This window comes from Cucurbita moschata, unplaced genomic scaffold (genome assembly GCF_002738365.1).
Source record: "Cucurbita moschata cultivar Rifu unplaced genomic scaffold, Cmos_1.0 Cmo_Scf00004, whole genome shotgun sequence".
NCBI classification, from domain to species: Eukaryota; Viridiplantae; Streptophyta; class Magnoliopsida; order Cucurbitales; family Cucurbitaceae; genus Cucurbita; species Cucurbita moschata.
Window position 1 is genome coordinate 5,979,153 of NW_019268520.1, and position 27,179 is coordinate 6,006,331.

Genomic DNA, 27,179 nt, shown 5'->3' on the forward strand with positions numbered 1-27,179 from the left:
TGGGGGGGGGGGGGTATTGAATACAATTTGTGAATCATTAGAATATACATACCACATCAAAAGCCATATTTATCCGACGTGTTTCATCAATGTCTTTGACACCTGACTTATGCAAAAGCCTATACAAGCTACCTCTGCAAATAAAACCAATTCTTCAACTTTCAAACATTTTCCATCAGATGCTAACTTTTTCAACTTTAATTAGGAGAAAGATGGTAAAAGAAAACCTCGATAGATATTCAGTGACAATGGACAGGTTTGGTGGCTTGGTCACGGCACCCATAAACAGTACAATATTAGGATGTCGTAAGGATTTCATGATAGCAACCTATCATGCAAAAATAAAGAAACAAAACCAAAGTCAACAAAATAATCCGTGCCTGTAGTACACAGAATTGAGATTTCCACCACTGCATACCTCTCTCAGAAACTCATTAACACGTTCAGGATGGAAGTCTTGTTCTGTTAGGATCTTCACAGCAACTTCCTGACATGCCCATGATAAAATCTTAGAAATATGGCGTGAACACATCATATAGCTATTAAAAGATAATGAAAAGGCACCATTTGAATCGAGGCTTCATACCAAAATCTTCAATTACTCAATAATTGAAAAACATAGCTAGATAAGAAGAACAAGACAGGGTTTCCATTCCCATCCAAAGGAACTGCAAGATACAAAAATGCTCCCTACAATGACGCATAATCATATTACATCCTAATAATATCTTCTGATGCAATGGGAAAAGGCAAGTGTATTGACAGGAGAGCAAGATAGAAATCATATTATAAGAATTTGCAAAACAGATAATAATCATCAACAATAACTGCATTATGCATCACAATATTCGACTCAAAACCGAGTAAACACCGCATGCTCGCATAGTAGACTAATTTTGGGAAATAATAATCATCAACCATTTTTTGCATGACTCACCGATCCATGCCAATCAGCACGATGCACAGTTCCGAAGGAACCTGAAATTACACCAACAATATGCTCAGAATGACCTTAAAAGATTAATTGCAATGAATTCTATACATAGACTGACATCTTTTCATATTTAAAAGTCCATATTTTATAAAAAAATTTAGTGCACATACCTGCTCCAATTCTTTCTTTTAAAACAAGATCATTCCATGGAATGTCCAAATCCTCTGCACCAAGGGGAAGTGTGTTACTCCGTGTGCCTGGTATTAGCTGACCTCCCTGTTGAAACCTTACGTCCATAGTAGAATCCATCCTTGGGTGGGACATATCCAAATATGACTGCGCACTTCCACGGCTAATATGTGGAACGTACTTCAGTGGGATTGAATCCTCGACGAGGATAGTTGGTTGTATAGCATTATGAGAATTATCACGCAGTTTAAGTAGTTGGAAATCTCTGTCTTGGGAATTAGGCTGCGAAGTTTTTGCATGCAATAAAATGGATTTTTCATCATTTTCACCAGGGACAAGCATTTGGTTGCTTCTGTTAGTGAACTTTCTATCAAACTGCTTTAGATACAAGGGGAGTGCGCTATCTTCTCCGTCCACTGTATTTTCTGTGATGGTGACGAATAAAAACTTATCAATGAAAAAAACAATATACAGGGAAAGCTTGCAAGATTGAGTGTGATAGAAGTTTTGAGAAAACGTAAATGCAAGCCATAACAAAAATTATGCGATTCAGCAATATTGCATGCTTACTGCAGCCTTTTGTAAGTGCTATCTTTAGTCACAAAATCTACTTTATCATACCTTTCGTAACAAGGAAAATTTCCACTATCTCCAACCTTACCGAGAATTTTCTCACATCACACAACTCTATTTCTCATCATTCCCTGTGTTCTTCAATCAACTTTTCACAGAATTTTATAGCATGGAGCACAAAATAACTGGACTTTCTATACTGAAGTTTGATTAGACGGTTACAAACATATACAGCTTTGTCCGGTTGCACCGGCCTTTTTCATCAGATATCTAATGGGTACTCGAAGTGAGTATCAAGACAAGAAGAAGCACAAACTAGAGGTTTACTAATACCAGATATAGATTTGAATAGTTTTCCCCCCACAAATACACCTGTGGCTACAAGAAAACTAAATGTTGAAAATAGCCGAAGTAATGCCCCTGCGTAATGTCATCCATTGATGAACAGATGATCCTAAGAAGTATGATCATACACTCTACTTTTCAGGAACATTATAAAATATATCTGGTTATAATTTACAACAAGAACTTCCGAAGACAAAAATGCAAAATGAAATTATAAAATATGATTTTCATAGTTCCGAAATTAACCTGTGAAGAGTCAAATAATTACCTGAGTAATTACATGAGGAAGCTTCATCGAAAACAACATTAAGCAATTGGCAATCTGAAAAGTACTGTTTAGCCAGTGACCTGAAATCAATAGCCGGCTCTACTGGCTTTAGTCGTGGAAGTCGCAACGGCGAGGAGATCAAAATGGAGGATGGGCCATTGAGCAAAGAATCAGGCTCATACAAGCAACCAGGATTTCCAATCAAGTCAACCAGATACTCCCTACAGAAAATTAACCAAGCCAATTATAACTTTATTAATACAACGAGGAACAATAATCAGTTCCATGAGCTTTCCAACATTCATCGCCACAAAAGAGCAAAATTGGCAATAAATTATTACTAAAATACTGAATCAGCAAGGAAAAATAAGAAATGGTCAATTTGAGGAGGGTTGACACTGTTAAGTGCACTATACATTTAAAATTAAAAGAGTATCTCAAAGCTAATAATTGCACGAGTTAGAAAACATTTCAAAGGAGAGTAAAACCAAACATTTCAAAGGAGAGTAAAACCAATAAAAAAAACTTATCAACCATTGCTTCCAAGTCATTTTGTTTTCTTCCATCTCACCACATTTTGATCTGAATTGGATCCCAATGCTATTTCAGTATCCTACAGGAATTATCTTCCCAATGACGATGAAGATTACAATACTGTCTAAATAGCATTATTATATGTCAATTAATGGCAGGCACCAGCTTAATTGAAATATGTTGTTTGAGCTGCATAGTCAATAAATGCAACAGTAAACAATATAGAACTCTTTTGGAACAAGTAGAGTATTGCAGAGAGAGCATACTTGTCAAGCCCAAACTGAACAAGACAAGAAGAAGAATCATGGCGTGAGCAATATTTACAGCCCTTGGCTACACGACAGGGTAAATCAATTGTGTCAGCTAACACCTGCAAATACCATAATCTTGAATAAGCGGACCCTGAACTATGTCAACTCACTTGATAAACTAAAAGACAACTTATATCAAATAATAGCTATGCAAATTGAAAATACAAGAATACAAGATTAAGAATTTACCAGAGGCTATATGCATTAAACGAGCAGAAAATTATATATAAAATTAACTACTATAAAGTGACTGCAGGAATCACATAGCCTATACAGAAGGAAAACTATAAAGAGTCAATTGATGTGCTTCAAAACCGGGATCTCACTTTAAAAAGAAGTGCACGATGCCGGCAGAGTCCTACAGAGAGTCCACCAAGAGGAACAACCACTGAGCCTAAGGTCTCCTTCAAGTTATCACTGCACTCCCTCCATATCGACTCCAACACATCTTCTCCAGAAACTGAGCCACTATTGATACCAAAAGAACGGAAGTTATTGGGGTTGATTGAAATAGGCAAGTTTCCAAATGTAAGTGTGGATGTCTCACCCCAAACTCCTACAGACAAGTTTTGCAAGCTGGTCTACAACCTCTTCTGTGGTTATAGAGGTGCAAGAAACGCTTTGGACCCAATTTTGGAGGTCTTTTAAGTTGGGATCAGTGCGCCGATCAATCAGAACAACTTCAATTGAAGAATCAGTGCTAGGATCAACAGACTTTAGAGATTCAATTGATGGCATGCGATCATTATCAGGCAGGCTGGTGCATACAGTCCATACATATGGATCCATTCCACGGATTAAATAAAACCCATCAGGAACCTTGTCAAAGTATGATAGGCAGCCATTCACCTGATGCATATAATAACACGACAGAACATCATTTTCAAAAAATGGTACTCTGTTGTTTAGCTAGACCTAAAAATATGTTCCTCTACCACATTCCCAATGTTATTACAATAAATCAAAGAAAAAAAGGTCAGATCTTCAATATTTGCCACACATGTAAATATACCAATAGTTCAATTTTCCTACCGAAGTGGAAATGCTCATTCAAATCTCGGTTTTTTCTTTTTAATCTTTCATGGCTCAGAGTAGAATCCAGCCAACTTGAATAAATTAGGAACTAATCGACCTATTGACAAACAGCTGGGCTGTCCAATAATACAATGGATAGCCCATAGCTAACTTCCATTCTCAAATAAATATTGACATAACAAAGGTCAGATGGTTATAGCTATCCATTTACTGCATTGATCACAAGAGATTAACCACAAAAATTGGAAAGAAGGTAAACAAAACATGAATCTTAAATTCCTATCGGTTTGCCAAACTTATATCATCACTTCGAGAATAGTACTCTAGCTTAGACAGCATTTTGCCCCTGGGAAGACGTACTTGATGTGAATGTCAAAGACCAATATAAATTTGATGTTAAAACAAGAAAGTAAGGTCGTGTTTTCTTAATTTGTTACCACATTCTAGATCTATATTGCCATTCTACTTCATCAGCCGTAAGCCTTTTCCTAGGAAGCAACCAATGGCATATGCTGCTTCAGTAACATCTACAGCAAAAGTCTATCATATTTTATTTGTATAGATATAAAATCAAACTCGAATTATCATCAGAGGTCCACGCTATTGCCCTATCATTCTTCATCGACAATTTTGCGGAGAAAATAGATGTTGCATCAATCCGTTATCGGGTAATCAGGATTTGACACGACATCCGACAGTTACCAATCTGGTTGCTATCTAGACTAAATTCTAGAATAAACATAATGTAAATTAGCATAGCCACTGAAGTCAACGCAACAAAACCATAAGCACGGATTAGAAAATGTGATGGATTGAAAACAATTTCTACCCAAAATCGATGTGACACAGCCTCAGCAGAGCTAATCGACCTCCTTAAAACTGAATCATCCTGAAATGGATTTAAGAAATTAGGATCCTCAGCACAAGTCGCCACAGATGAAAGCCGAAGCGCCAATGCCAGCTGCAGTTGATAACTCTCCTCCGTCTGTTGCGCCCAGCTCTTACTAGAAGATCCTCCAGTCCCAGCGGCCATCTCGGCTGTCTGTGGTCTCGAATCGCCTCCAATCCTAAGCACATCATCGTGCGTACACCCAAACGCATCCGTCTCGTTAGCCACTGTAGTCGATGGTGTCGGTGCATAGTACTCCCCGGATATCGAACTCTCTCCAAAGCTGCTTCCACTGGACTGCCTCTGCAAACCAAACGTCGAGTACATATTACCGATCCAATTAACCTGCTGCTGCTGGCCCGACCTGTGATCACCACCCGCTTCCCAATCCAATCCTCTTTCCAACTTTCTCCTGTCGTTCTTCCCCTCTCCTGATGATGTTTCTATCAACGATGTCGAAGCTCCGGCTCCAGCCACAGCAACGCCTCCACTGTACTGGTCGTCTGGAATTTGACTGAGAAGCGTGTAGTTCAATCTCCTGCCGGGCATTTCCATCGAGATTCTGAGAATTCCGATCAACTGGAATCCGTTCGGTCCCGAAAATCCACCATCGAAGCGATGAAGATTTCCCCTCCCTTCGATTTTCCACCTTTCCGGTGAGTATGTCTCTTTCAGAAATTCGACTGTCGGAGAGAGAAGCTGGGAACCATACAGAACTTTTATGCGTAGTGGCGTTTTCGTAATATTCTTTTGTCCAGTAAATTCTTAATTAATTTATTTTGCCGAAGATCTGATATTAATTCGCAGTTGGCTCCATCACCCTTAAATTAGGCCCAATAAGATTATTCGTAACGACTGAAGTCATTTCCATTCCACGCGCCTGAAATTCTTTACGAGACTCCCGCGTGGGGTTTACACGTGCGCGTGGTTTTGATAGCTTCCCGATTAAAATAGGTTGTTGAACTACCATTTTATTCAATCGGTCTATGCCATTTCTCATGTGTTTTGTAATTTAAAAATTAAAAGATTTGGTTAAAATTTCATTAAATCTTTATAAAGGGTGTTATATCCATTATATATCTATTAATAAACACAATAAATTATATATCTATTACGTCGGCCAAATAAACGACCTTAAAATATACAAAGAATCAATAAAACTGGTACCCATGTTGAGGATTGTTGGGAGTGAGTCTCCCATTGGCTAATTTAGGGAATGATCATGAGTTTATAAGTAAGTTAATACATCTCCATTAGTTTGAGGCTTTTTGAGAAACTCAGAGCAAAGCCACGAGAGCTTTATGTTCGAAGTGGACAATATCATATCACTGTGGAGAGTCCTTTAACAATGTATCAGAGTCATGCCCTAAACTTAGTCATGTAATAGAATCCTCAAATATCGAACAAAGAATTGTGAGCCTTGAAGGTCTAGTTCAAAGTGAATAGAGTGTCGAACAAAAAGTACTTTATTAAAGGACTTCAAAGAATGGAGTTGACCATTGATTAAGGAGAGGCTATTCGAGAGATTTATAGTGTACTTAAAAAGTAATCAAAATTAAGGGGAGGTTAAAAAGTAATCAAAATTAAGGGGAGGCTATTAGAGAGAGGGGTTTATAGTGTACTTTTATTCCCACATGTTTAAGTTAAAAAAAAAAAAAAAAAAAAACTAAAATCAATTGAACTAGGCGGGAAGTAAAAAATATTGGCGGCAAGAAGCAATAACAGCCACTTTTTTCCCGTTCTCTCTCACTCTCACGGCCTCCCTTTCCGCTTTCTCACATCTTTGGCTCTTGACGCTTACTCCTCAGTCCGATCTCCTTCGCGACTCGTTCTCTATCTGCGATTTCAATCGCACCATACATCCGCAACCAAGGTACGTTTCTTCATATGTGAAAGAGTGCTCTCTAACGATGTTTGAACCGCTAGTTGAAATTGGTCAAATTTCAGTTTATCCGGCAACCGTATCCTGTTTCGTCCAATTCAATTTAGTTTCTCACATTATCTGTAATCTCTCTGATGTCGGGTCCATTGAAACGATTTTTCTCCAGTACAACAACTTAAGATTTTAGAATTAATGATTGTTTAGGATGTTGTGCAGGATTTGTTCATTACTATATAACTTGAATATTTGTATACTGTTTACTGTCGACGATTGGTAACCGTTTGAGCTCAATCTGTGTTTTGTCTTCAAATCGGTCTTCCTCTGTGATCCGATAACATTTGCACGGCCACTTGGATCGTATTTTCGGAGTCAAGGTAGGCTTCATCATCTGAAATAGTAGTTTTAGAAGATGTTCAGAGTTATAGTTGATTTTTGGTCGGAGTTCCGTTTATCTGATGAGCGTATTCTGCTTCGTCAATTCAAATTCAATTTCTCCAATTTCTGTTGCGTGAAATTTGATGTCTGTGCCATTAAAATAAGATCGATAAGGCCTAACGGATTAAGATTTTTGAATTAATCGTTGTTTAAGAAGTTGCGCAAGAGCTGTGCACTACTACATAACTCGACTACTTTTATTTTGTTTATTAGTTGATGGACAATAACCGTCCTAGCTCAATCTGCTCTCTCTTCAGTTCGATCTCCCGTTGCGCTCCAATTTCCATCAACGCTTTCACGTGGATCATACAATTGGAATCAAGGTACGCGTCTTCATCCAATGTAGTGGATTTATGACTACGCTTCATATTCTTGTTGAAATTGATCGGTGATCAATTTACCTGACAATCGTATCCTTACATCATTTTTTATTTCGATTGCTAAAAATTTGATGTCTGTGCCATTAGGACGATTTTACTCCAGCCGAACTTAAGATTTTTGAACGAATGGTTATTTATGAAGTTGCGTAAGAATCTGTTCATATCTATACCACTTACTATTTTTGTTTGCTTCTTTCTCAATAATTGGTAACTGATTGTGCTCAATTCAATTTTCGGGCATTCGAAATTCACGAGATATAATCTTCAAACGGAGTTAGTAGTGGATAAGATTACATGGCATGTTGAAGTGTGAGTCCCGATTGATTTTTCATTTGTTCTTCTTCGAGTAAACGGATAAGATTACATGGCATATAATTGGACATTGGTAGAAACCTAGAATACAACCATTACTGGATTGTCACGCGCACCAGTAGATGAGCGCTACTTTCATGGTCCGAGTAAGGTATTCTAAATAAATTTCTCTGTAAAGACTTCCACGTTCTCTATTTAAAAATGATGTGAATGGTTTGAGTAATTCTTTCATGAAAATTTTCAGGCTCATAGGTTGAAAGTCTGACGTGCTGTAATCTCTATTGAACCTGGAATCTCACATCTTGGATAGAGAAATTAATAAATACATCTTGGCTTTGTGCCGGTAGCTAGTTTTATATGAATGATTCGGACTTAGAGCTTGAAATGACTAATTCTAATCTTGTTAATCACGTGTCATACAGGAATTTACAAGTGGATACTAACTTATTTGCGATGGTTGGAAGCTATGTTACTAAATGATGTTCTTTTCTTACCGCTATGTTGTTTGTGCTGTCCTGGTTTGGGCTTCATCTCCTTGTTTTCTCATTGATCCACTGTCTTACCTCTTCCTCTGTTCAATTTGCTGGCTGGAAAATGAAGCCTGGCCATCAAGGGTCGGGGTGCTCTTGATTTTTTATCAAAACCTCTTACACAGACGAATCCTGCATATTATATTGAATACATTTGAGTGAAAATAGATGTTTCTGTGTATTCAGATAGGCTAGACTCAATAGCTCATATATCATGTAGATGACCGTTCAATTGAAAAATTCTACGTGCCGCATGTTGGCCAAAGGATAGAAGAATGAAAAGGTTGCAAGATTTATGATAATTGTTTAATGTTTACCCCAAGTAATTGGTTGATGCGAACACTGGACCAGTAAATCCTAATATTTTGTACTGTTACCAGCATTCTCACATTTTTAACCTTGTATTTTGTTTTATACATGCTACACTTGTTCGTATATCATCTGCAATCATATATATGTTATATAGAAAACTACATTACTTTTTTTCAATGGCGCAATATAGATGATAGGACATCAGGTTAGTTTTAGAATAGGTACCTCTCCAGAAACAGTGTTGGATGCCTTGTGTCGATAATCCTGGTGGACAAGAAAAGCTGTTTATATATAATCAATCACACTATAAGAGGTATATGTTCTATGAGTAACCTTTGAATATCGTTGGTATGGAGGTTCCAAAATACACGGTGCGTCTGGGAAGATTCCATATCCAGTCCCTTGGAACATCTATTGGGTTGAGGCTTGACTCGTGATCTGCAAACACCTACAAAGGAAATAATTATAGTTAGTTGTGGCACCAAGCCTCGAATGAAAACATGAAAACATGGTGTAAACAGTATTCAACTTTACCTCATTGACTTGAAAGTAGGTACCATTCAGTGGAAAGCTTCCTCTCATTGCTGTCCGGCATGGTATCTGTTTTTTTCATTTTTTTTTTTTTTTTTGGGNTGTCATTTTCTTTAGATATTTAAGGAATAAACACCTTTTGTCTAACTTTTAGGATAACATTGGCGTTTTCGTGGACCAAAATGGGAAGCTTCTTCAAGAAGGTCGGATTTGTTGGTCAGAGGCACCTTCTGTCGTTGTCATACAGAAGCCCTATGCCATTGCTTTGTTGCCAAGATATATTGAGGTATCCTTAATCCACTGTAAACAATTTCAAACACTTCGTCATTGAAATCTTTACATTTTCTTCCGTTCTTTAAACTTGCAGATTCGGTCTCTCTGGTCTCCATATGCATTGATACAAACCATTGTCCTTCGAAATGGTCGGCATCTTATTGACAGTAATCATGCTCTGGTTGTTGGTTTAGACAATTCTGCCTATGGCCTCTTCCCTGTTCCCCTTGGTGCACAGGTGATCCTCAGCCCATTACAAGATTGTGTTAATTATGGGCGGTTGTAGTTTGGGATGTCTGTGTTTATGTTGTCGATTATCAAAAGGGAAATACGTACAAAATTAGATCGTTTTATGATTTGAGTATGATAGTAATAGTTTCAGATATATTGTGCATTATTAAATAGAGATGATTCGGTTTATATGCACCAAAATCTGGATATAGCACAAACATCTTTCTCTGAGGTTTACATGTAAGAAACTGTCTTTTGGGTTGCAGATTGTACAACTAACAGCGTCTGGTAACTTTGAGGAAGCGTTGGCTTTATGCAAGTTGCTTCCACCTGAAGATTCAAGCCTTCGATCTGCAAAGGAGAGTTCCATCCATATCAGGTGGGTAATCCTACTAAGAAACCTACTGCTGTGGTTTTTATTCTTGATTTTTTTTTTTTTTTTTTTTTTTTTTTTTTTTGGGGGGGGGGGGGGGGGATATTGATTAAGATTCGATATGCTAGGTATATTTGAGCATAACCACTTATTTGACTAGACATGTCTCACCAAAAGAGTCCCTCGAACCATGAGAGAGTTGGCTTCTCTGACACTGTTGCACGAGAGGCACTCCTCTTCAAGACACAATTGATGATGTTCTTGATTACTGCATCTCTTTTCTGGTAGTTGGATGGAATTTGCTGTTTCACCTAAGTGATACAAAAAATAGAACTCATGATCGAACGTACGTCAAAAGTAATACTCTATAATTTTTTGCCTTTTGGTTCTGTCCACGAAATAAGGGATATTTATAACGTTTTGGAGTTACTTCTACCTGGTGTCCAGATAGCCAAAAAGTATGAGCAGGGATCATCTGGTTCTCTTCTATCCAACTCCAACTGTATTATGAGAAATGCCACATGGTTATAATTCTCCTCATTCCCCATAAAAGAAAGTAAAAAATATTCTTTCTTTAGATGTAAGAATCACGAACCTTTTCAAGAAGAGGGTGATTATCTGGAAGTTCATAGCTGCAGACGGTGAAAAAAAAAAAAATTAGTACGCAAATGAAAAATATTCGTTTGGAATGTGATACCTATACCGGTTGACTTTGGACATCCACTGACCAAACAATTTCTGAACCATTAAATGATATCATCTATCTTTTACTGCTTTCAATTTATTCCCTATTGATAGCACCATCTATTTGGGAATTCGAAAGATCTTGATAAATGCAGCAAATGTTTTGCTTACACTAGGTGTTCTGTTCGCAGCCGGCTGACATTCTTAAGTTTAGGCATGGGAATTGATGCGGCTTCTGGGGTTAGTGCAATTAAGGCTTTTGACATGTCACCTTCTTGAAGTTCCATATTCTTTTGAACGTAGTTCTGTAAATTCTGTGAGAACTCCTCAATGTTAAGTTTTATTGTAGGAATTTCATCAGGATCTTCATAGAAAGCATCCTCAATATCGATGATTGCATCTTTTGTGGTGCTTTCTTGCTCTGGTGTTGCTGGTTCTTCAATAATGGGCACACACATACCAATTGTAGTCTTCCCGTCAGATTGATGCCTTTCTGATGGCTTGATCTCTTCAGATGGTTTTGTTGAGGGAGGGAGGGACAGCATTGGTTGGTCAATTGTTCTGGCCTGGTTATCTTCAGGTTCTCTGCATTCAGTAGTGCTAACTATTCTTTTATCTTCTGGTGCTGGAAGGCCAAGCCTTGCACTGGATATGTAAGAAGTATGTCTATTAGTTACCTACTTATCCATAATTAAAGATTTCCGTACTTTATGAGAATTGCTGCAAGAATTAAGTTTTAAAGTAGGGTCCCTGCCCAACTGTGATTCAGTGATATTCTGGAAGAATTAAAACTCAAAAAGTTGTTATTAGCTGAGGCCTAAATTGTGTTGCTTACGTGCACATGCTCTCTGTCTCTATAAAAGGGAGGAAATGAAGAAAGAGAGAGGGAAAGAAAGACTGCATGGACGTCTAGGAGAAAGATGGCCGAACCTTGCAAATGCGCTTGCAAAGTGCCTACATTCTCCTCTCATTGGACAAGCATTACAATTTGGTTTGCTTTTTGTACAAAAGACCTGCACCATACATTCCTGTCAAGATCGTTTCTAAGTTGGCTTATGTTAGAACCAAAATTTCCAAGTGAAATTACCTTTCCAAACGTAATCATTTGGTAGTGCAGCTCATACCTGCATCCAGATTTATAGCCAAGTCGTAGGCATTTAGTTTGAATTCTCTTAATTTCCCCAACTAAATGATAGAAAAGAAAGACTGCATCCATTTCTAGGTTTATAACTTGAAAACATGCTTACAGTGTTCTTTGGTCAAGCTTGCAAAGCCGAGGCCATAGATACTTCTGGATTGACTCCAGCACTGGGTACCTGGGAGGAGCAGCAAGAAAAGCTTCAAAGATTGATTTTACTATTCCGTGGCAATGACGTGCGTTCTGTAGAGGTCTGCATTCTTTAACTTGTAATATTACGAGTCTTACATTTTTTGTATTATTTATTTGGAATAGAAGTCATAATTAAAACCTCCTTAAAATTTTGTTCATTTCTTTTTTTTTTTAGAACTGATATTATCAACTGAACTATAGTAAAAAATAACATTTATTTTCATTTTATACTATTAAAAAACTTGCAAAGATATTGTCCTAGAGTCTATATCATCATGTTTTTCATATGTGAATCAGTGATAAGCTATGTTTATATGACTGTGATACAGTTTGAAACAACTTCTAGCATTAATGAATAGAAACACAATAATTTAGGAGATAGAATATTTATTTAAAATTGTAAACCTTTAATAATGGAAGATGGATTTCAGAATATTTTTCTCGACATATCTTTTATATGGTAAAGTTGTATGGATTTTGCCAAAATGTAGGCTTGTCATACTCACAATTCTAGAAGATGCAACTGTAGGGATTCTGGTAGCGGTTGAAGGGGTACCCATCCCAGTCGGACAGCTATACGTCCAACATTTGTGTCAACCTGTTAAAGGTACAAGTGAAAATCATATATATGTTTTATCTGATTTCATATCATTAACTCATATTGGCTTACTGGGAAGGCAAGATGATGAAGAGTAAGAAGTCGCACACACTCCACACTTTTTAGTCCCAAACCTCTTATACTTAGTAGATATTCTCTGCATATTTTACATTTGCGTGTTAAACCCATTGTATGAATCATACAATTCTGATGGATGCAACATATTCTCTAGTGCAGAAGGTAACATTCTCAGTATTCTTCAATTTCGATTTCAAGAATTTGACATTTAAGTTCTCGATTAATCTTACTTTGCTTGGTCTGGTGCAACATCCCTTAACCATTCGAGATCAATGCTCCCATGATCTTTCACCAGACGGTTTAGAAAATCCTGTACAAATTACTCATCCAATACTCAGCTAGTGCTAGGGATTAATTAGAAATTTAGATCATGTTGTTTGAAATCAACATTATAATGATACCTTGATTCTTTCAGCAAGCATGTTGTTCATGCCGCGTTCTCTGATGGCGTGTGCAATCTCATTCACATCAGCACATCTTACTGCTTCCCAATCCAACGAGTCCATTGTATTTTCACTTCTCTGTCGTGTCTTTCCGTTGGTTTCTACCTGTTTTCTTAAGTTGTCCCAATTAATGTTACCTTCCTTTTCCTTTGCAACTTGTTTTCTCTGAGATCTTGAAGTGGCAGGTTTCATCTCTTCAAACCCATTACTAAGTGAATGATCATACTCCTTTGGATTTGACTGTGTCACTATTCCTGTACCATTTGGTGAAAATTTTGGAAGAATTTCATGCACATTATTTGTACATTCTGCTGGCGACTCAGCATTTTGTGCGTCTTCAATCACACTGCCTTGAGGCTGTAAGGTCAAACCTGGCTCCTTCGCATTGATGCTTAATTCCCTACTAGGTAACGGTGCTTCATGGATATCTACTATGAGCTCTATTTCAACATTAGCATGATTGCGAGATTCTACAGTCAGTGTACTTTTTTCAGAATGAAAATCTACGTCCTTGTGGTAAACATTAGGAGTTTGAACTCCATTGCACGTCTGATGGCAGTCAACTTCCAATGATTCCGAGGTGTGGTTTTGCTGCATTTGATTGCCATTCAAATGATTAACAGAATCTTTCATGGCTTTTTCATGATCATCCGGTTGTGAAGTATCATCTATTCCATTGTCACACTTCTTTCCTGCTAGGTTGATGTTCGTGTGAACCTCTGTCTGTTCAATGGAAGTATCGATAGTAACATGATCATTCAGAGTATTTAGTCCAGCCATCTGATTAAGCTTCTCTGATGAAGAATTGATGTGAACCTCTTTCAACCAGCTTGGTAGACCTTCTGAGTTGCCTTCTGAGGATGGTTCGATGTTCTCACTGGTTTGAGAAATTGATGAATCCAAACAGTCTTGAAATGAAAATGAATCATATATTTCTCTGGCTCCGGAGAGACATGCTTGCATTGGGCCGGTTCCACTCAATGATATTTCTCTCTCGGAATTGCTACATGTCCCAACAACGTTATGAGATGAACTAAAACTTATTTTTTCTGGTTCCTTGTTTGAGCTACCATCCTCGACATTACTTCCGGAAGATTCATTGCTGTCAACAATTATTTGCCCTTCACTATTTTCGATTTCATTTTTCATCAAGGAACCCTCTTCACTTATTTGTTGCTGCATTATCTGTTTGTTCAATTTCATGTCATCCTCTAAACTCAACATGTATGCTTCGGGTTCATCCAACTCTATAATAGGATGTTGATAGCATGATGCTTGTTGACAATTTGGCTTAGGAGGAAAGCGTGCCGCAAGAGACATGAAGGCAGAGCTGCCAACCTCAGAAGAAGTTAGTAAAAGAAGGAGAAGAGATAGAGATTACTTTGAATTACACTTAGCTCACACCATTTGACAATTTAGCTTACCTAGAAAGGTGATCTGAGACATTTTGAGTCAGGAATACTCCTACCACAGAGTCCACAACTGATCCCTTCCATTGAGAGAAACGCCTATCTCCTGAAGAAATGCAATTATGTTATTGTTCAGCCCGATAAGCATAGTTGCTACAGTAAGGATGCGTGCTAGGCCTAGACTAATCCTTCATGCAAATTAATTTTCGCTGGAACATATGGCTGACACAAGTACATATATATAAACAAAAGCACAGAACTTCTAAGCGTACAAACTTGGTTTTCTGTTCGATCCCCGCTCCAAGAAGGATTTACATGAAGGTACGTAAGAAGCACGACACTGCTAAGCCTAGGAACCTGAAGGTATGTCAAAGTTGTTATTTCTCTATAACCTTCCCCTTTCTCTCTCTCTCTCTCTCTTGTCTTGCCTGGATTGATGTTTCTGAATTAATGTCATACTCAATCAATATGAAAACAATTGTCTTATGAACTTATCCGAATGCGAAGCCAATTCATCATTGAACTTTGATATTCATTTGATGTCTACATGGAGTTCTAGAAGTAACTCTTTGCTAGTGGTTGGTTTAGAGTTGAATAATTAATATTGTACCTTGAACAAGATGCATCCTTGCGATAAATGATTCTGCTCGCCCTCGAAACACCTTTCGCTCTTCTTCCCACCATTTGATCTTTTCTTCATCTGTTCCATCAATGCCTTCGCTGTTTATATTTCCCATCAGAAGCTTCCATACTCTACTAGTCTCTTCATCAAGCTCGACTTTAGGACGAGGATAACGTTTCTTAGTAAGATTAAATGGTACAATAGTTCCCTTTCTTCCATAAACAACAATGGCATTGTGCTCCTGATTTTGCATGTTGTAGGGTACAAGTGCTCGCTCTCTACATTCCAAATTGTTGCTCTCCTTGTTGATATCAAGATGCTTTAGTTGTTCAACTATGGCATCGATAAAGCACATTTGATTACCATGTTCTGAAGCAGTGCCTGTATAGATAAAGGAAAGGGACAAAAGAAAAGAAATTTTTCTTTAAATGGGTGAATATCTTGATCATTGGGAAAAATTTCTAATCCCGGTACCTAATGTTTTGGGGAAGAATTGGTAGGGATTGAAGGATACAAATCTGCGGTCCTGAAGATCTTTATTCATATTGTGAAGTGTTGAAATTGTAGGAGAATTCTTCTTGGTTCTTTTCTTCTTTGCCACTGTTGCTTCCATCGTCTCAGATAGTGCATGTATGCATGTTTGAGATGTATTGATATTTTTCACAGAACTGTCCACGAGAGGTTGATTAGTAGGATATATTGGCTGCTTCTCACAATCGACAATTCTTGCCGGTAAAGCCAAGTCACGAAGTCGTTTGGTTGACCTGGGTCTCCTTTTTTTTCTCTCAGTCTGACCTAAAGCCATGATACTTCCATATGTTTGCAACTTATCCTGAAGGTTCTGTCTTCCATGCACAGCTGCAATTTTACTTTTACAAGTACTAAACTGAGGTCCAGCTATCCAGCTATTGGATACTAATGCCATGTGATTTCTCTGGGAATCATTGAAAGAGCATGCACTTTCTGGACTCATGAAATGTGTGGCACTTGCACTAGTAAATGCAGTAGAGGAGACAGGGTTCTGCCTCTTCTCTGTTCTTTTTTTCTTGTAAATGGTGGGAAAATGCATCCAGGATATCGACTGATATGCAGATAATGTATTATAATGGACCCCTGTTAAATTTATGCTCCCAGCACCTGCTTGATCAATAGCCTGAGAACGTTTTCTCAGGCCACAAGAGGCTTGCTCTCTTGCAGTGAAAGCAGAGTTCTTGCAAAAGATAAGACCATTGGAACCTCCTGGTAAGGATCGATTATTATCATTCAGCATGGTTTCTACCGTGTTTCCCTTTTCAAAACTGGAAATTACTTTACCATTTTGTTCAGTATTGTTCTCCATTTGGTTGTTTGAAGGCAGTCTTCTCTCAGGAGAATTATGTTCAGCCGAAATTTCAGCTGATTGGGCTTGTTTTTCTGGCAAAGATTCGTAGCTTTTCAGCATTTGATTCATGGACCAGTTTGGATCAGTGGAAGAGCCTACTTCTTCAAGCCTCACTTCCATTTGTCCTGAAGTTGATTGAATGTTTTGTGGGAGTGGATCTTTTTCCAGTTGCCTTGAATCGAAGTATAAGTCTCTTGTTTGGGCCTGAGAATCAAAATTTATGGCCCTTCTGCACGACTTCCTGCTATGCTTGAGCATTTCTTGGTTTGATGTTTCACCTATTATTTCTATTGGGGGAGTTGCTGAAGGCTTACTGAGTCCACTTTTCCTGACACGCTTTCTCGTACTTGGACAATGGGACTTCAAGTTAGGATTTTTTCTGTTATTTTTTCCTTCGATGATGACCTTAGGTCTGTGTTTTCTCCTTTTCTGTCTTGGTGGTGGTGTCTTATTCAGGTTATCTGCATTCTTGCCTTCCTTTCCATCTGGGGTACAGGTAGCAGTAATTGTAGGTTGCATTGCAGGTTCAAGTTCTTTATTTTCTCCCAGGTTCTCACCATCAATTGTTATTGAAGTATTACAGTTGTGGTTCTGTTCTCTCTCATCTCTGCTGTTCTCAGTTGGTATCTGCTGTACTTCAGCCTCACTTTCGGTATATTTACTCTTGCCCATATCTGGTGTCGGCGGTGCAAATTGGGAGGTAATTCTGATAGCAGCTGCATCTGACTCTGTCCCAGACGGAAAATTGAGGTCATAAGCATGCTGGCTATGGTCAGACATTTCATCTGTAAATTTGCAGTACTCAATTTCAGAACACTGGATGTCAACAACGATGAACTTATAGAGATTCGTCATGTTATTCATAATTACGTTCTTTTCCACATAGCGTAAGTAGAAGGAATATGGTCTTAAACTAGTTGAAGCATGTAGCAGCAGCCAAAAAAATAATTGCAGAACTTCACAGGAAACAGACGTGCAATAGAGAAAATGCATATCCGAATTAACAAATATAGGTGAAAGTATACTCATCATGAATTCTCTATTTTCATTCAGTTTCCTCCTACCAATTTTCATAGATTGCTTCAATTTCCCCAAATATTAACTTCTAATACCATAGCTCTGCTTTTAAGTCCGCCAGCTTCTTTTTAATGCTTGTACTAAATGTTATTCAAGCATCATAACTATACCATATTTAAGATTCCCAAGTGTAAATGACTTTATTTAAATTAGCTGGACTTACACCCTGTGGCTTCAGGTATGCAGCCTCCACTGAGACGACCCCTCATAGAGCTGGACTCCAATTCAACTTGATAGCTAGAGCCAGAATCGAACAGGTCGCTTGCATTTCCACCCAATGCAGCGTCGGCTCCCACGATAGAAGCCGCATCTGCTAGTGCCATTAGCTGCAAAAAAGGAATGCTCCCTAATGCATCAATAGAATGTATCGCCACTGTTCCATTATCTTTGCAGGCCACTTGAAATTGCCCGGCCTGAGCTGCTTCCCAGTCGTTAGTACCATTAGCTCCACCGTAACATGCAACTCCACTGGTGGTCTCAGCTTCCTTGTTAGAATTTGAGGAGAGTCTCTCTGATCCCAACCAGCATGGTCGTGACTGATTCCAGTCCATCCTTGCATAGATCAGCGGCTGCAGCGGCGGTTTTGGTAGAATGGGCTTCACGGGTGTCGCCGGAATCCAAGAACCGCCTTGAACGTGGGCCTTATTTCCCTCAGGTTGGCTGGAATCCATTTGATTGGTTTTCACTCAAGCGGAAGAGCCAATTTTGCCCTCAAGCTTGTTCCAGAAAGCATGGCCTCTCTTTTCCCGGCAAAGGTATGCCTTCTTTTCTTAATTTTAATTCTCTGTTCACGGTGAGAAAACGCGGCAAGTTTAGAAATTTCATGGTGTATCTTAGCACTGAGAAAGCCTAAAAAACCAGTTTTATGTTTCAGCTCAAGCAGATCGTAGCTGAAAAATAGTACAAAATTATACAACGATTAAGAGCCTATCTGAATTAAAAAGATCTCCCTCGTAAAACCCTTCTGCTCTTTCATGGCAACATAAACGAGCTTTCAAAAATGGGGGAAAGAAGATGAAATAGAGAGAGAAAAAGAAGAAAGAGTGAGAAGTTCAGTCCAAAGCTAGAGCGATCATCGGAAATGGCAGGGGAAGACGAAAAAAACCCCTAACAAGCCACAATATTTCCCCTTCCATTTCCCTCCATTACTAAATTAATTAAGCTGAAAAATTAGCATACTTTCAGGGGAATAGTTACCGGAGGACTGAGTCAATGTAGCGAGATCTGAGTTACTACTCACCGGAAGGCCAACAAATCTTTATCTTCCTTCAGCCCTTCACTCTCTTTATCTCTGCAAACGATTTGCAAGGGAAAGCCAAACACAAAGATAGAGGGTTTTGTATATTTGCAGAGCTCTTTGATCAGTTGATTTCTTAATTTCTTCTTGGCCATTCTCTCTTTTTATGCTATATCTGAGTATCGTATCAAGAGCGGTACATAGTTTCTTATTCTCCACGAAGGTATATAGATATATCATGCATGGTAATAAATTACCTTCTTACAATTTTGATATTAAATTTTTTTATTCATTTCTAATTTGCATTGACTTTATTATATAATATAAATTCTTTTTTGTTGCAATAGAAAGCGTAGGTATATCTTGGATGACTAACTTATTTTATTTTAATTTTTTTTGTTTATATATATTTTATTGGTGCAGGATCATTGAAGATGTGGAGTGAGATAGAAGCAACGACCGAGGAGCAAAACTGGAAATAATGGTGGAATTAACTACCACAGCCCGTTAGAATCGAGTCTGGGAACTAGCGCACATGAGCTAACGGAAAATCAAGAGAATGACGTGGCAACGTCGTCTCGATGTTTGGTACTTGTTGGAGGGTTAAAAATTCGATGGTGGGGTCTCCTGCTTTAACGGCAAAACTACGATGTTAGGGCTTTGGCGTTAAGATCGAGAAAGTGGTTTTGGTTCTCTCTTATCCATTCAATCGCAAAATTTCATGACGTGAAGGAACCGTCACTGACGTCGTTACTAGTCCCCGTTTCTAGAGTAGCAATCTAGTGCGGGCACGCTCTTCAATTGGTAGTTGGTTGGTGGATGCGGTGGATTGCGATCGTCATCAACAAGCAGCGGTATGACGTGGTACGTATATGATTAAATAATATGCAATATCATTGATTATTTCAAAACAAAAGGTTTATTTTGGCACAGAAAAGGGAGCCTTTAAAGCAAAAAGTAATTTGCTTCCGTCACAATGTTTTTAAAACATAATTACAGTCATTCTAATAGACAAAGATTTAAGTTAAATATATTCCACGGTACCCAAATTTTAAGGCACTTATTTTAGTGCATTTATAGGTGGAAATTTTATTTCATTTCGTTGGGAATTTTAATACTTTAATTTATTTCAAAATTTTAAAAGAAATGTACCATGCATCTTTATTTTTATAGATTTGAGTTAAAATTCTATCTGGTTAACTTCTAATTTTTAAAATGATAACTTAGAGTGGTTTTTCTTAATAGCTACTTTCACACAATTATCACATCCACTTTGTTTTTAAAAACTAACTAAATTTTAACTTTATAAATTATTTTAAATTATTTTTAAAATCTTAACATAAGACTCATTTAGTGACAAAATAGAATTTTATTTCAACCCTTAAAAACTAATTAAATTAATTCAAGAATTAAATTTATAATCTAATATTTAAATTTTATTAAATTAATTAGAGTTTGTAAAGTGTACTAAGTTGGAAAGTTCAAATATTTTAGCCCAAATAGAATGAATAAACTAAAATAATAATATTGTTTTAAACTTTGGGGGTGTTAATTAAGGGTAACGTTAACATGGTTAATACCGCCACCTGGCCAAACAAAACAAACCAGTTTCATCATCAAATGCTGCCATTTTGTCAATGAATACCTCCGTTAAGTCTTCACCCTTTTCTAATTCGTCTTGTATTCAAGGTTAGATAGCTTCACTCTGTGAGTCACTGGAAACTGTGTGCTTTTTTCTTTTTATACAAGACCGACACGTGTAATGAATTAACAAAAGGGATTGTGATGGCCGCCTTTTTTTTCTCGAACCTCATTGGACCCTTCGTCTTATCTAACAAACTTCAAAAGTGTTCTATTGTAATTTAATCACATTTATTACCGGTACCATTTACCCTCTTTTTTTTTTCTTTTTTTTTTCTTTCTATTTTTCTAGTTTCAATTAAAATCATAAACTAATAATTTTTTCACATTTGAATCATAAATTTTTATAAATTATTCAGTTTAAGTAGTTTATAATTGTTTTCTCTTAATTTCATTTATACTAAACTTATAACTACCTAAATTTTATTCTGCTTCCAAAATCATACTCGGCAAGTAAATTAAGGGTGTATTTATTCTTGAATAAGTAGAGTAAAATAAAAGGAAATGTCAATTAAAGAAAATTAACTACTATTTATTTTATTTCAATATTTTTATCTAATATACGTTAGTTCTTATATTTAAATAAGTTTTATACACCTGCACACCGATATAATATTTAAATAAGAGTTTAGGCTTTTAATTAATGTAGTTATTAGTTGTGAATATGGATAAGATGAGACACAGAGAAACTGTCCAACAAACAATAATATCTTCTGCGACCAAATGGATTTGTGGGACCCACCAACTACCTTATAAAACGGTTAACGATTTTTCTGATTTTTTAGTCCGAAAAAGTCAAGTTAAACAGTCGGTCACAACTCAATTGATAAAATAATTTTTAATCTTTTTTAAAAATTGATACAAGTTGTATTTTAATTTTTTATAATTATAAGTCAATTTTTTGGAGTAGAAAACTAAATGAGTAGTATTCTCTCAAATTTTCAAAATTAAAAAAAAAAAAAATGTGAAGATCAAAATAGTTTATTGTTTAAAGATTAAAAAAAAAGCTTGGACTATTGTAAATTTTCGAGTTAGTTGAGTTGGTGACATGAACCACCATGATAGAATTCACAATTTAATCCTAAGTTGGATTGGGTTGGCAGATTATATTTTTAATTATTTAAAAAAACTTATGCATGTTACATTGCTATTAAAATCTCATAAAATTCAAATATCAAATACTTACAAGTTACAATATCAGTAACCTTTATAAACATTAAATATTCTTAACCTATTTTCAAATTTTCGATTTTAAATACAAGGTTACCAAGAAAATATACGAAATCTAACAATAAACTATTTTTATTTATATAGATGGACTCGTGGGCGTTGAGCTAACTAAACATTCTTACATCTATTTTTATTTTTAATAATATTTTATTTATTCAATAGTGTACAATGAATTTTCTATAAATAATAATAATAAATAAATAAAAAGGAAAGAAAAAATGATGGATGGAAACATTTCAACCAAAGAATTAACTCAACCTTTTACTTTTTCGAAGACAGAAAATCTATAATTATAAATTCCTTAAAATCTAATTCATAATAATTATGATTTAATTATACTTCAAACTATATTATAGCCTCTAATATAAGGTTAATCTAGTTGATTTAAATTATTGAATTTCGTATAAAAAGTTTTTTTTTTTCGTATTATATTTAATAAAAAGAAAATTTGTATAGCATTAGCCTGTCTTAACTGGAAATGAGTTTGATATTGAATTTAAAAATGGATATCCAAATACTTATGTCAAATACAATACAAAAATTGACAAATATATCTAAAAATGAGTATTTAAAAAATTTAGAAATCAAAATAATATATTTAAAAATGTAAGTTTAAGAATCAAAACTCAACCAGTAAAATTTAAGACTTAGTATAATAGCGGTCATAGAATTTAAACATTTTACTTCTAGTCGAAAATATATATCTTAACTAGTTGAATTGAACTTAGATGAATCAAATTTAAAATGTATATCGAGATTCCAATGAATACTTTTCTACCTTGTATGGCCATGGGGACTCAAAGACAAGGTCGTTGTCTTTGTTTGGTGAGAGCTACTTGGTTTTATTAATTCTAGAAAATAAAGTGCAGGTTGATCAAGTTGAGACAAAATGAGCAGACAGAAACAACTAAACATAAACCTTATAAAATGCAGAGAATCCATGAACATGGAAAACATATGAAAGTTGTGTCCTGAAGAAGAATAGAAGACAGCGTACCAGACAAGACGAAGACGAACATCTTGGCGACAAGAGCGTTCACATTTTGCACAGGTAACGGTCTGTTGGTGCTAATAAACATAAGGCAATATTCTCCAAGGGACAAGTTTGGTGTACTCCGCCCAAATGTCTTTATATTTCTCGGCACAACGAGCTTCGTCTCGTCTCTCTCTCCATATTAGCAGAATGAGAAGATACATGGGATAGAAGTATGGAATTGGGGAGCTGCAAAAATGAAGGGAGATATCTGTTCATGGGTTTGGTGTTAGTTTTCTTTGGCTACAAAGACAGAGGACCAAAAAATTACCTAATCCCACAAGGTAAGCTGAAAGAAAGTGCAAGCAACAAGTCTCCAAGGTAATTACAGTGCCGAGCAATTCCCCTATTCAAGAACAAGTATTAGAAAATCTCCATATCCTAGGAAACAATGTCCAAACAATACCCCATAATTTGCCAAGTTTAAGATCTCAATGAGGCTCGGGTTTGAATATCGAAAAACTATGGAGTCTCGGTAACAATCCCGTTTCTCGTTTTCTATGGTAACGAGTAAACTGAATAGATGAAAATCTTACCAATAACCAGAAGCAAGCAACTTTCCTCCAACAACTTTCGGAGGCTTACCCCATATAAGCGCTTTGCTGTTCTTTTTAAACATGTGTTTTTGCTTGTTAGATCCTCTAAACACAAGATATCTGTCCAAATTTGTACACAAAAAGCTCACATTTACCAAACCTTTGAGACGAGAAGAGAAAGTGTCAATTTTAAGTCACGTTGTGGTAGCTACCCAATTAAGAAAACTAAGCAGTTAGCTATGGTAGCAGCCGTTGTTAACTCTGCCCTGTTTGTCAAAAGCCACCAACCCTATAACAAAAGCAAACACAGACAATCTTTTACAGAAGCCATGCCTTTCAAAGTTTAAGTACTTGGATTTTGCAGGCATGCATTCACAAAATTAAACCACTATGCCTACAATATGCACATAGTTTAGCATGCATATAGAAAAGTAAAAACAAACTATAAAAAAAAAAAAAGAAATCACAGCCTGCATTATGCTCTAAAAGATAAGTATGAAGACAGCATTTCCAAGTTTATGGTCGTCAAATGTGCAAGACAATCCGAAATCATAAGCGCGAGTCTCAATTTGAAATTGGAGAATAGAGCATCCATTTTAACACAAAATGAAGTCAAAAGAAGAGAAGGAAATGATAGAAAAGGAAAACTACTTCATTATTTACCTGAATGCTAAACGTAAAAGGAATCCAAACAAGATCCCCAAATACCAGCATGAAGCCTAATCTCTCAGCAATTATGTCCCATCTACAAAAGATAAATCATTCACTAATATTCAGTCGACTGCACAAAATCGCAAGTATAATGAAGCTAGTGTTCCATGCTTAAAATGTATAATGAGCACGATTCATGTGCAGATGATAATTAAGAATTCATGACATGACAGAAGCTAGTCTTTTGAACCAACATGTTCTTGGTATAATGTATTTTGCTTTTTGATTAGTGTCTTGGTAAAGAGCAGAACCAGATTCACTACTGTGTCTCCAAGTAACCAATTAGGCTACATATGGTTTGAGAAGCTGGCTGATATGGATAAAGATTCAGAGTTTTAAACATGAGCGAGATTCAATAAGGAACAATAGCCAAGGGTGGCAGCATATATGCTTTAGCTCTTAGACCACTAAAACATGTTTTTGGATGCCAGTCACTTCTTTGTTTCCCTGGTTCCAAGGAATTGATAAGGCGTCCATTACTTGCCATTGGCAGACTTCTTTACGCAAAACTTCGGCTCAATCAAGAGCCAACAATATGTGACAATCAGGCATGAAACTTCACCAATTTAAGCAAAAATATATTTCAAACAATAGGAAAGAGTGAACCGAAAATGCACTTACGTGGAGGTCATGTACTCCTCGTGAACAAAGTAGTCGATGACATATATCTGAATCAACATTTTAGACCAAACATCCAATTATTAGGCGCCACCAAAAGATACGAAAAAATGAAGGAATGCTTCGGAGTTTGGGCTATTAGTTTACCGCACAAAATGTCTGGTAGAGGATCATCGATTGGCTCAAAGTGGCGTTCAGAACACTTCTTGCAAGAACTGATAGATTAATAAGTAGCCAGCCCATCATTCCAGCTCTCACAAAGAAAAATCTACAGGAGGAGTTTCAGCATTCTGGTCAACATATATAATAATACCACCACAAGTGAAGCAAGTAACTTATATTAATAGTAACGATAAGAAATTACACGAAAAGGACCATCTATTAGCAAATATAATAAGAGAATTGAAAATCAATAAACGTGGTCATCATCGCATGAGAAGTGGTGATTAAAATAATAACATTGTTCCTGAAATGGCACATGATAAAGTTCATAATAAGTAACATACTTGAGGTCAATGCCCAAAAAGTGAGGATTCAACTGGATACCAAACCACCTGTTAAGCAACATGAAGACTGATATTTAAACAAGTGGTCAAATCAGATTTCAAAAGTTAAAGCAAACATTTGACTACCAATCATTCATCTGTAATGATAAATGACACTGTCAACGAGTAAAAAAGTTATAACATTCATATGCAAGGAATTGATTCTTAACATTATGCACCCAATCTTTCAGTCTCCTCCTCCAGGAAACAAACATTATGCACCTAATTTCTTAACTCGATTTAAGCATCTCAGCCAACCAAACACGCCACAAATGAGAACTTGAATACATATACAGAAAAAAGTAACCAAAATTGAGTTTGTACCAATCATGAATAAAATTTCCCGTGGCACGAGGCTTTAGAGAAGAACTTTGACTACTTGAACTGTAGCCAGCAATACAGAGCAAAAATGTTGCCTGAAAGTGAGACATTAAGGAGAAGGTTAAAACAACGGAGTTGGAAGTAGACAAGTGATTGATAATAGAAGGCCAGAAGATTCAGAGACCAAACTTGATGAACAAGGAAAAAGACATGTCGTTATTACGAATAACCTCTTATACAAGAATCGTGTTAATGGTATTGTGTTTTAGTGATTGAAATCGAATAATCGTCAAATTCTTGCGTGATGGTCCGGGATTTGGGGCCATACAAACAAGCTTATTGATGGACATTGTTAGAAATCTTCCCAATAACACACTTTCAGAGTTACAAGTAAAAAAAAATGGTTAGTTTAAGTTACGCTTCTAACGGGAGCTCTCGGAATCTCCCTCGGTTTGTACCACTCTGTTATCGATAAGAATCAGTCTCTACCAGCACCATTCAAAAATCTCAACAGGAAAAATCTAAGCAAGAAAAATCAACAGGGATATAGATATGCAACAGTCCATTGCAGAAAAATGCAAGTAATATTAATAATATGCCAAAGGGGCAATGGTCAGCTCTAAAGCAAATAGTTCAGATGTTCAACTTGAAGTTCCACATACCAGGACACTAAACCAGAAGGTTGCTGATAGCAGCTCCAGTCCTCTATCTGATATAGCCTACATATGCGTTGTATTATAAGCTTCTAATAAGAACAGTAACCAACAGCAAGAAAGAAAAATGAATACAAAATTTCCATGAAAGAATGATCAAATCTGAAATGAGAAACAGTGAACGCTTACAGTGGGCGAAATGTAATTCATTTTAACACCAATCCCAAGAAGCGCGACAAGCAGCAGTAGAGAGAGTAGACCTACAGCAGCAGAACAAATCCAGAGAGGAAGAGAGATCCAGATTTTAATATTCATTTGCAAAGAATTTATAGTCTCAGTGGAACAAAACTTGATAAACTGAATTTATGAGAAAACAATACCATTGCAGCGATAATGAAGTCTAGTACGATCTGACAAAATCACTCCAGGGATAATCCTTCCAGGTAGAACAGACCCAGCAATCGCCAGGTAAAAAAAGAAGATGAAGAGAATAGCAACCTGATTGCGCAACAACAAATAGCAGGAGAATCTCAAACACATTGAAGTGTAAATCATACTTAATAACGAATACTGATTCACAGCAATAGCATCAAAACTTACAGCTTCCCATGAGGGAATTAGAACTTGAAGAAGAGAATCCAGATCCATATTCCTCAAGAAATCGATTCTTAGTAGCTTGCTGGGGTTTTCTCTTC

The 27,179-nt window shown here is 36.7% G+C and overlaps 3 protein-coding genes and 3 long non-coding RNA genes across 6 annotated transcripts in view; 3 read left to right on the forward strand and 3 right to left on the reverse strand.

Moving 5' to 3' along the window:
- LOC111441829 (serine/threonine-protein kinase CTR1-like) overlaps nucleotides 1–5,826 on the reverse strand; it is an 11,463-nt gene extending 5,637 nt beyond the window's left edge. Inside the window, exons 1-10 of the mRNA XM_023078972.1 lie at nucleotides 5,019–5,826; nucleotides 3,702–4,003; nucleotides 3,481–3,622; nucleotides 3,110–3,213; nucleotides 2,310–2,530; nucleotides 1,105–1,548; nucleotides 938–978; nucleotides 419–487; nucleotides 228–328; nucleotides 53–134 (exon numbers count right to left, since the gene is read on the reverse strand). Coding sequence (XP_022934740.1) covers nucleotides 53–134; nucleotides 228–328; nucleotides 419–487; nucleotides 938–978; nucleotides 1,105–1,548; nucleotides 2,310–2,530; nucleotides 3,110–3,213; nucleotides 3,481–3,622; nucleotides 3,702–4,003; nucleotides 5,019–5,633 — 2,121 coding nt within the window. The 5' untranslated portion in view covers nucleotides 5,634–5,826. The remainder of the gene's footprint in view (nucleotides 1–52; nucleotides 135–227; nucleotides 329–418; nucleotides 488–937; nucleotides 979–1,104; nucleotides 1,549–2,309; nucleotides 2,531–3,109; nucleotides 3,214–3,480; nucleotides 3,623–3,701; nucleotides 4,004–5,018) is intronic.
- A 2,528-nt stretch (nucleotides 5,827–8,354) lies between these two features.
- LOC111441568 (protein ROS1-like) lies at nucleotides 8,355–18,663 on the reverse strand. The gene is made up of 19 exons (XM_023078611.1): nucleotides 18,123–18,663; nucleotides 15,976–17,667; nucleotides 15,490–15,882; nucleotides 14,895–14,985; nucleotides 13,429–14,800; nucleotides 13,258–13,337; nucleotides 13,022–13,106; nucleotides 12,858–12,949; nucleotides 12,269–12,337; nucleotides 12,109–12,145; nucleotides 11,952–12,034; nucleotides 11,193–11,666; nucleotides 10,933–10,969; nucleotides 10,774–10,837; nucleotides 10,509–10,648; nucleotides 9,464–9,529; nucleotides 9,263–9,377; nucleotides 9,155–9,193; nucleotides 8,355–8,749 (listed from the first exon to the last, which is right to left on the reverse strand). The coding sequence occupies exons 1-19, from the start codon at nucleotides 18,628–18,630 to the stop codon at nucleotides 8,631–8,633; spliced, it is 5,556 nt and encodes a 1,851-aa protein (XP_022934379.1). The 5' UTR covers nucleotides 18,631–18,663; the 3' UTR covers nucleotides 8,355–8,630.
- On the forward strand, nucleotides 9,594–10,343 carry LOC111441569. Its single transcript, XR_002710178.1, has 3 exons — nucleotides 9,594–9,746; nucleotides 9,828–9,971; nucleotides 10,231–10,343. It is a non-coding gene; the product is annotated as an uncharacterized LOC111441569 (long non-coding RNA).
- Nucleotides 12,158–18,224, forward strand: LOC111441570. Its single transcript, XR_002710179.1, has 3 exons — nucleotides 12,158–12,410; nucleotides 12,843–12,958; nucleotides 18,138–18,224. It is a non-coding gene; the product is annotated as an uncharacterized LOC111441570 (long non-coding RNA).
- Nucleotides 18,593–20,232, forward strand: LOC111441571. The gene is made up of 3 exons (XR_002710180.1): nucleotides 18,593–18,714; nucleotides 19,145–19,419; nucleotides 19,620–20,232. It is a non-coding gene; the product is annotated as an uncharacterized LOC111441571 (long non-coding RNA).
- A 2,725-nt stretch (nucleotides 20,233–22,957) lies between these two features.
- Nucleotides 22,958–27,132, reverse strand: LOC111441342 (delta(14)-sterol reductase-like). The gene is made up of 13 exons (XM_023078290.1): nucleotides 27,085–27,132; nucleotides 26,865–26,982; nucleotides 26,674–26,744; nucleotides 26,494–26,550; nucleotides 25,835–25,926; nucleotides 25,472–25,519; nucleotides 25,113–25,233; nucleotides 24,969–25,015; nucleotides 24,300–24,381; nucleotides 23,849–23,925; nucleotides 23,637–23,756; nucleotides 23,372–23,446; nucleotides 22,958–23,289 (listed from the first exon to the last, which is right to left on the reverse strand). The coding sequence occupies exons 1-13, from the start codon at nucleotides 27,130–27,132 to the stop codon at nucleotides 23,136–23,138; spliced, it is 1,110 nt and encodes a 369-aa protein (XP_022934058.1). The 3' UTR covers nucleotides 22,958–23,135.
- Nucleotides 27,133–27,179: the final 47 nt, after the last annotated feature.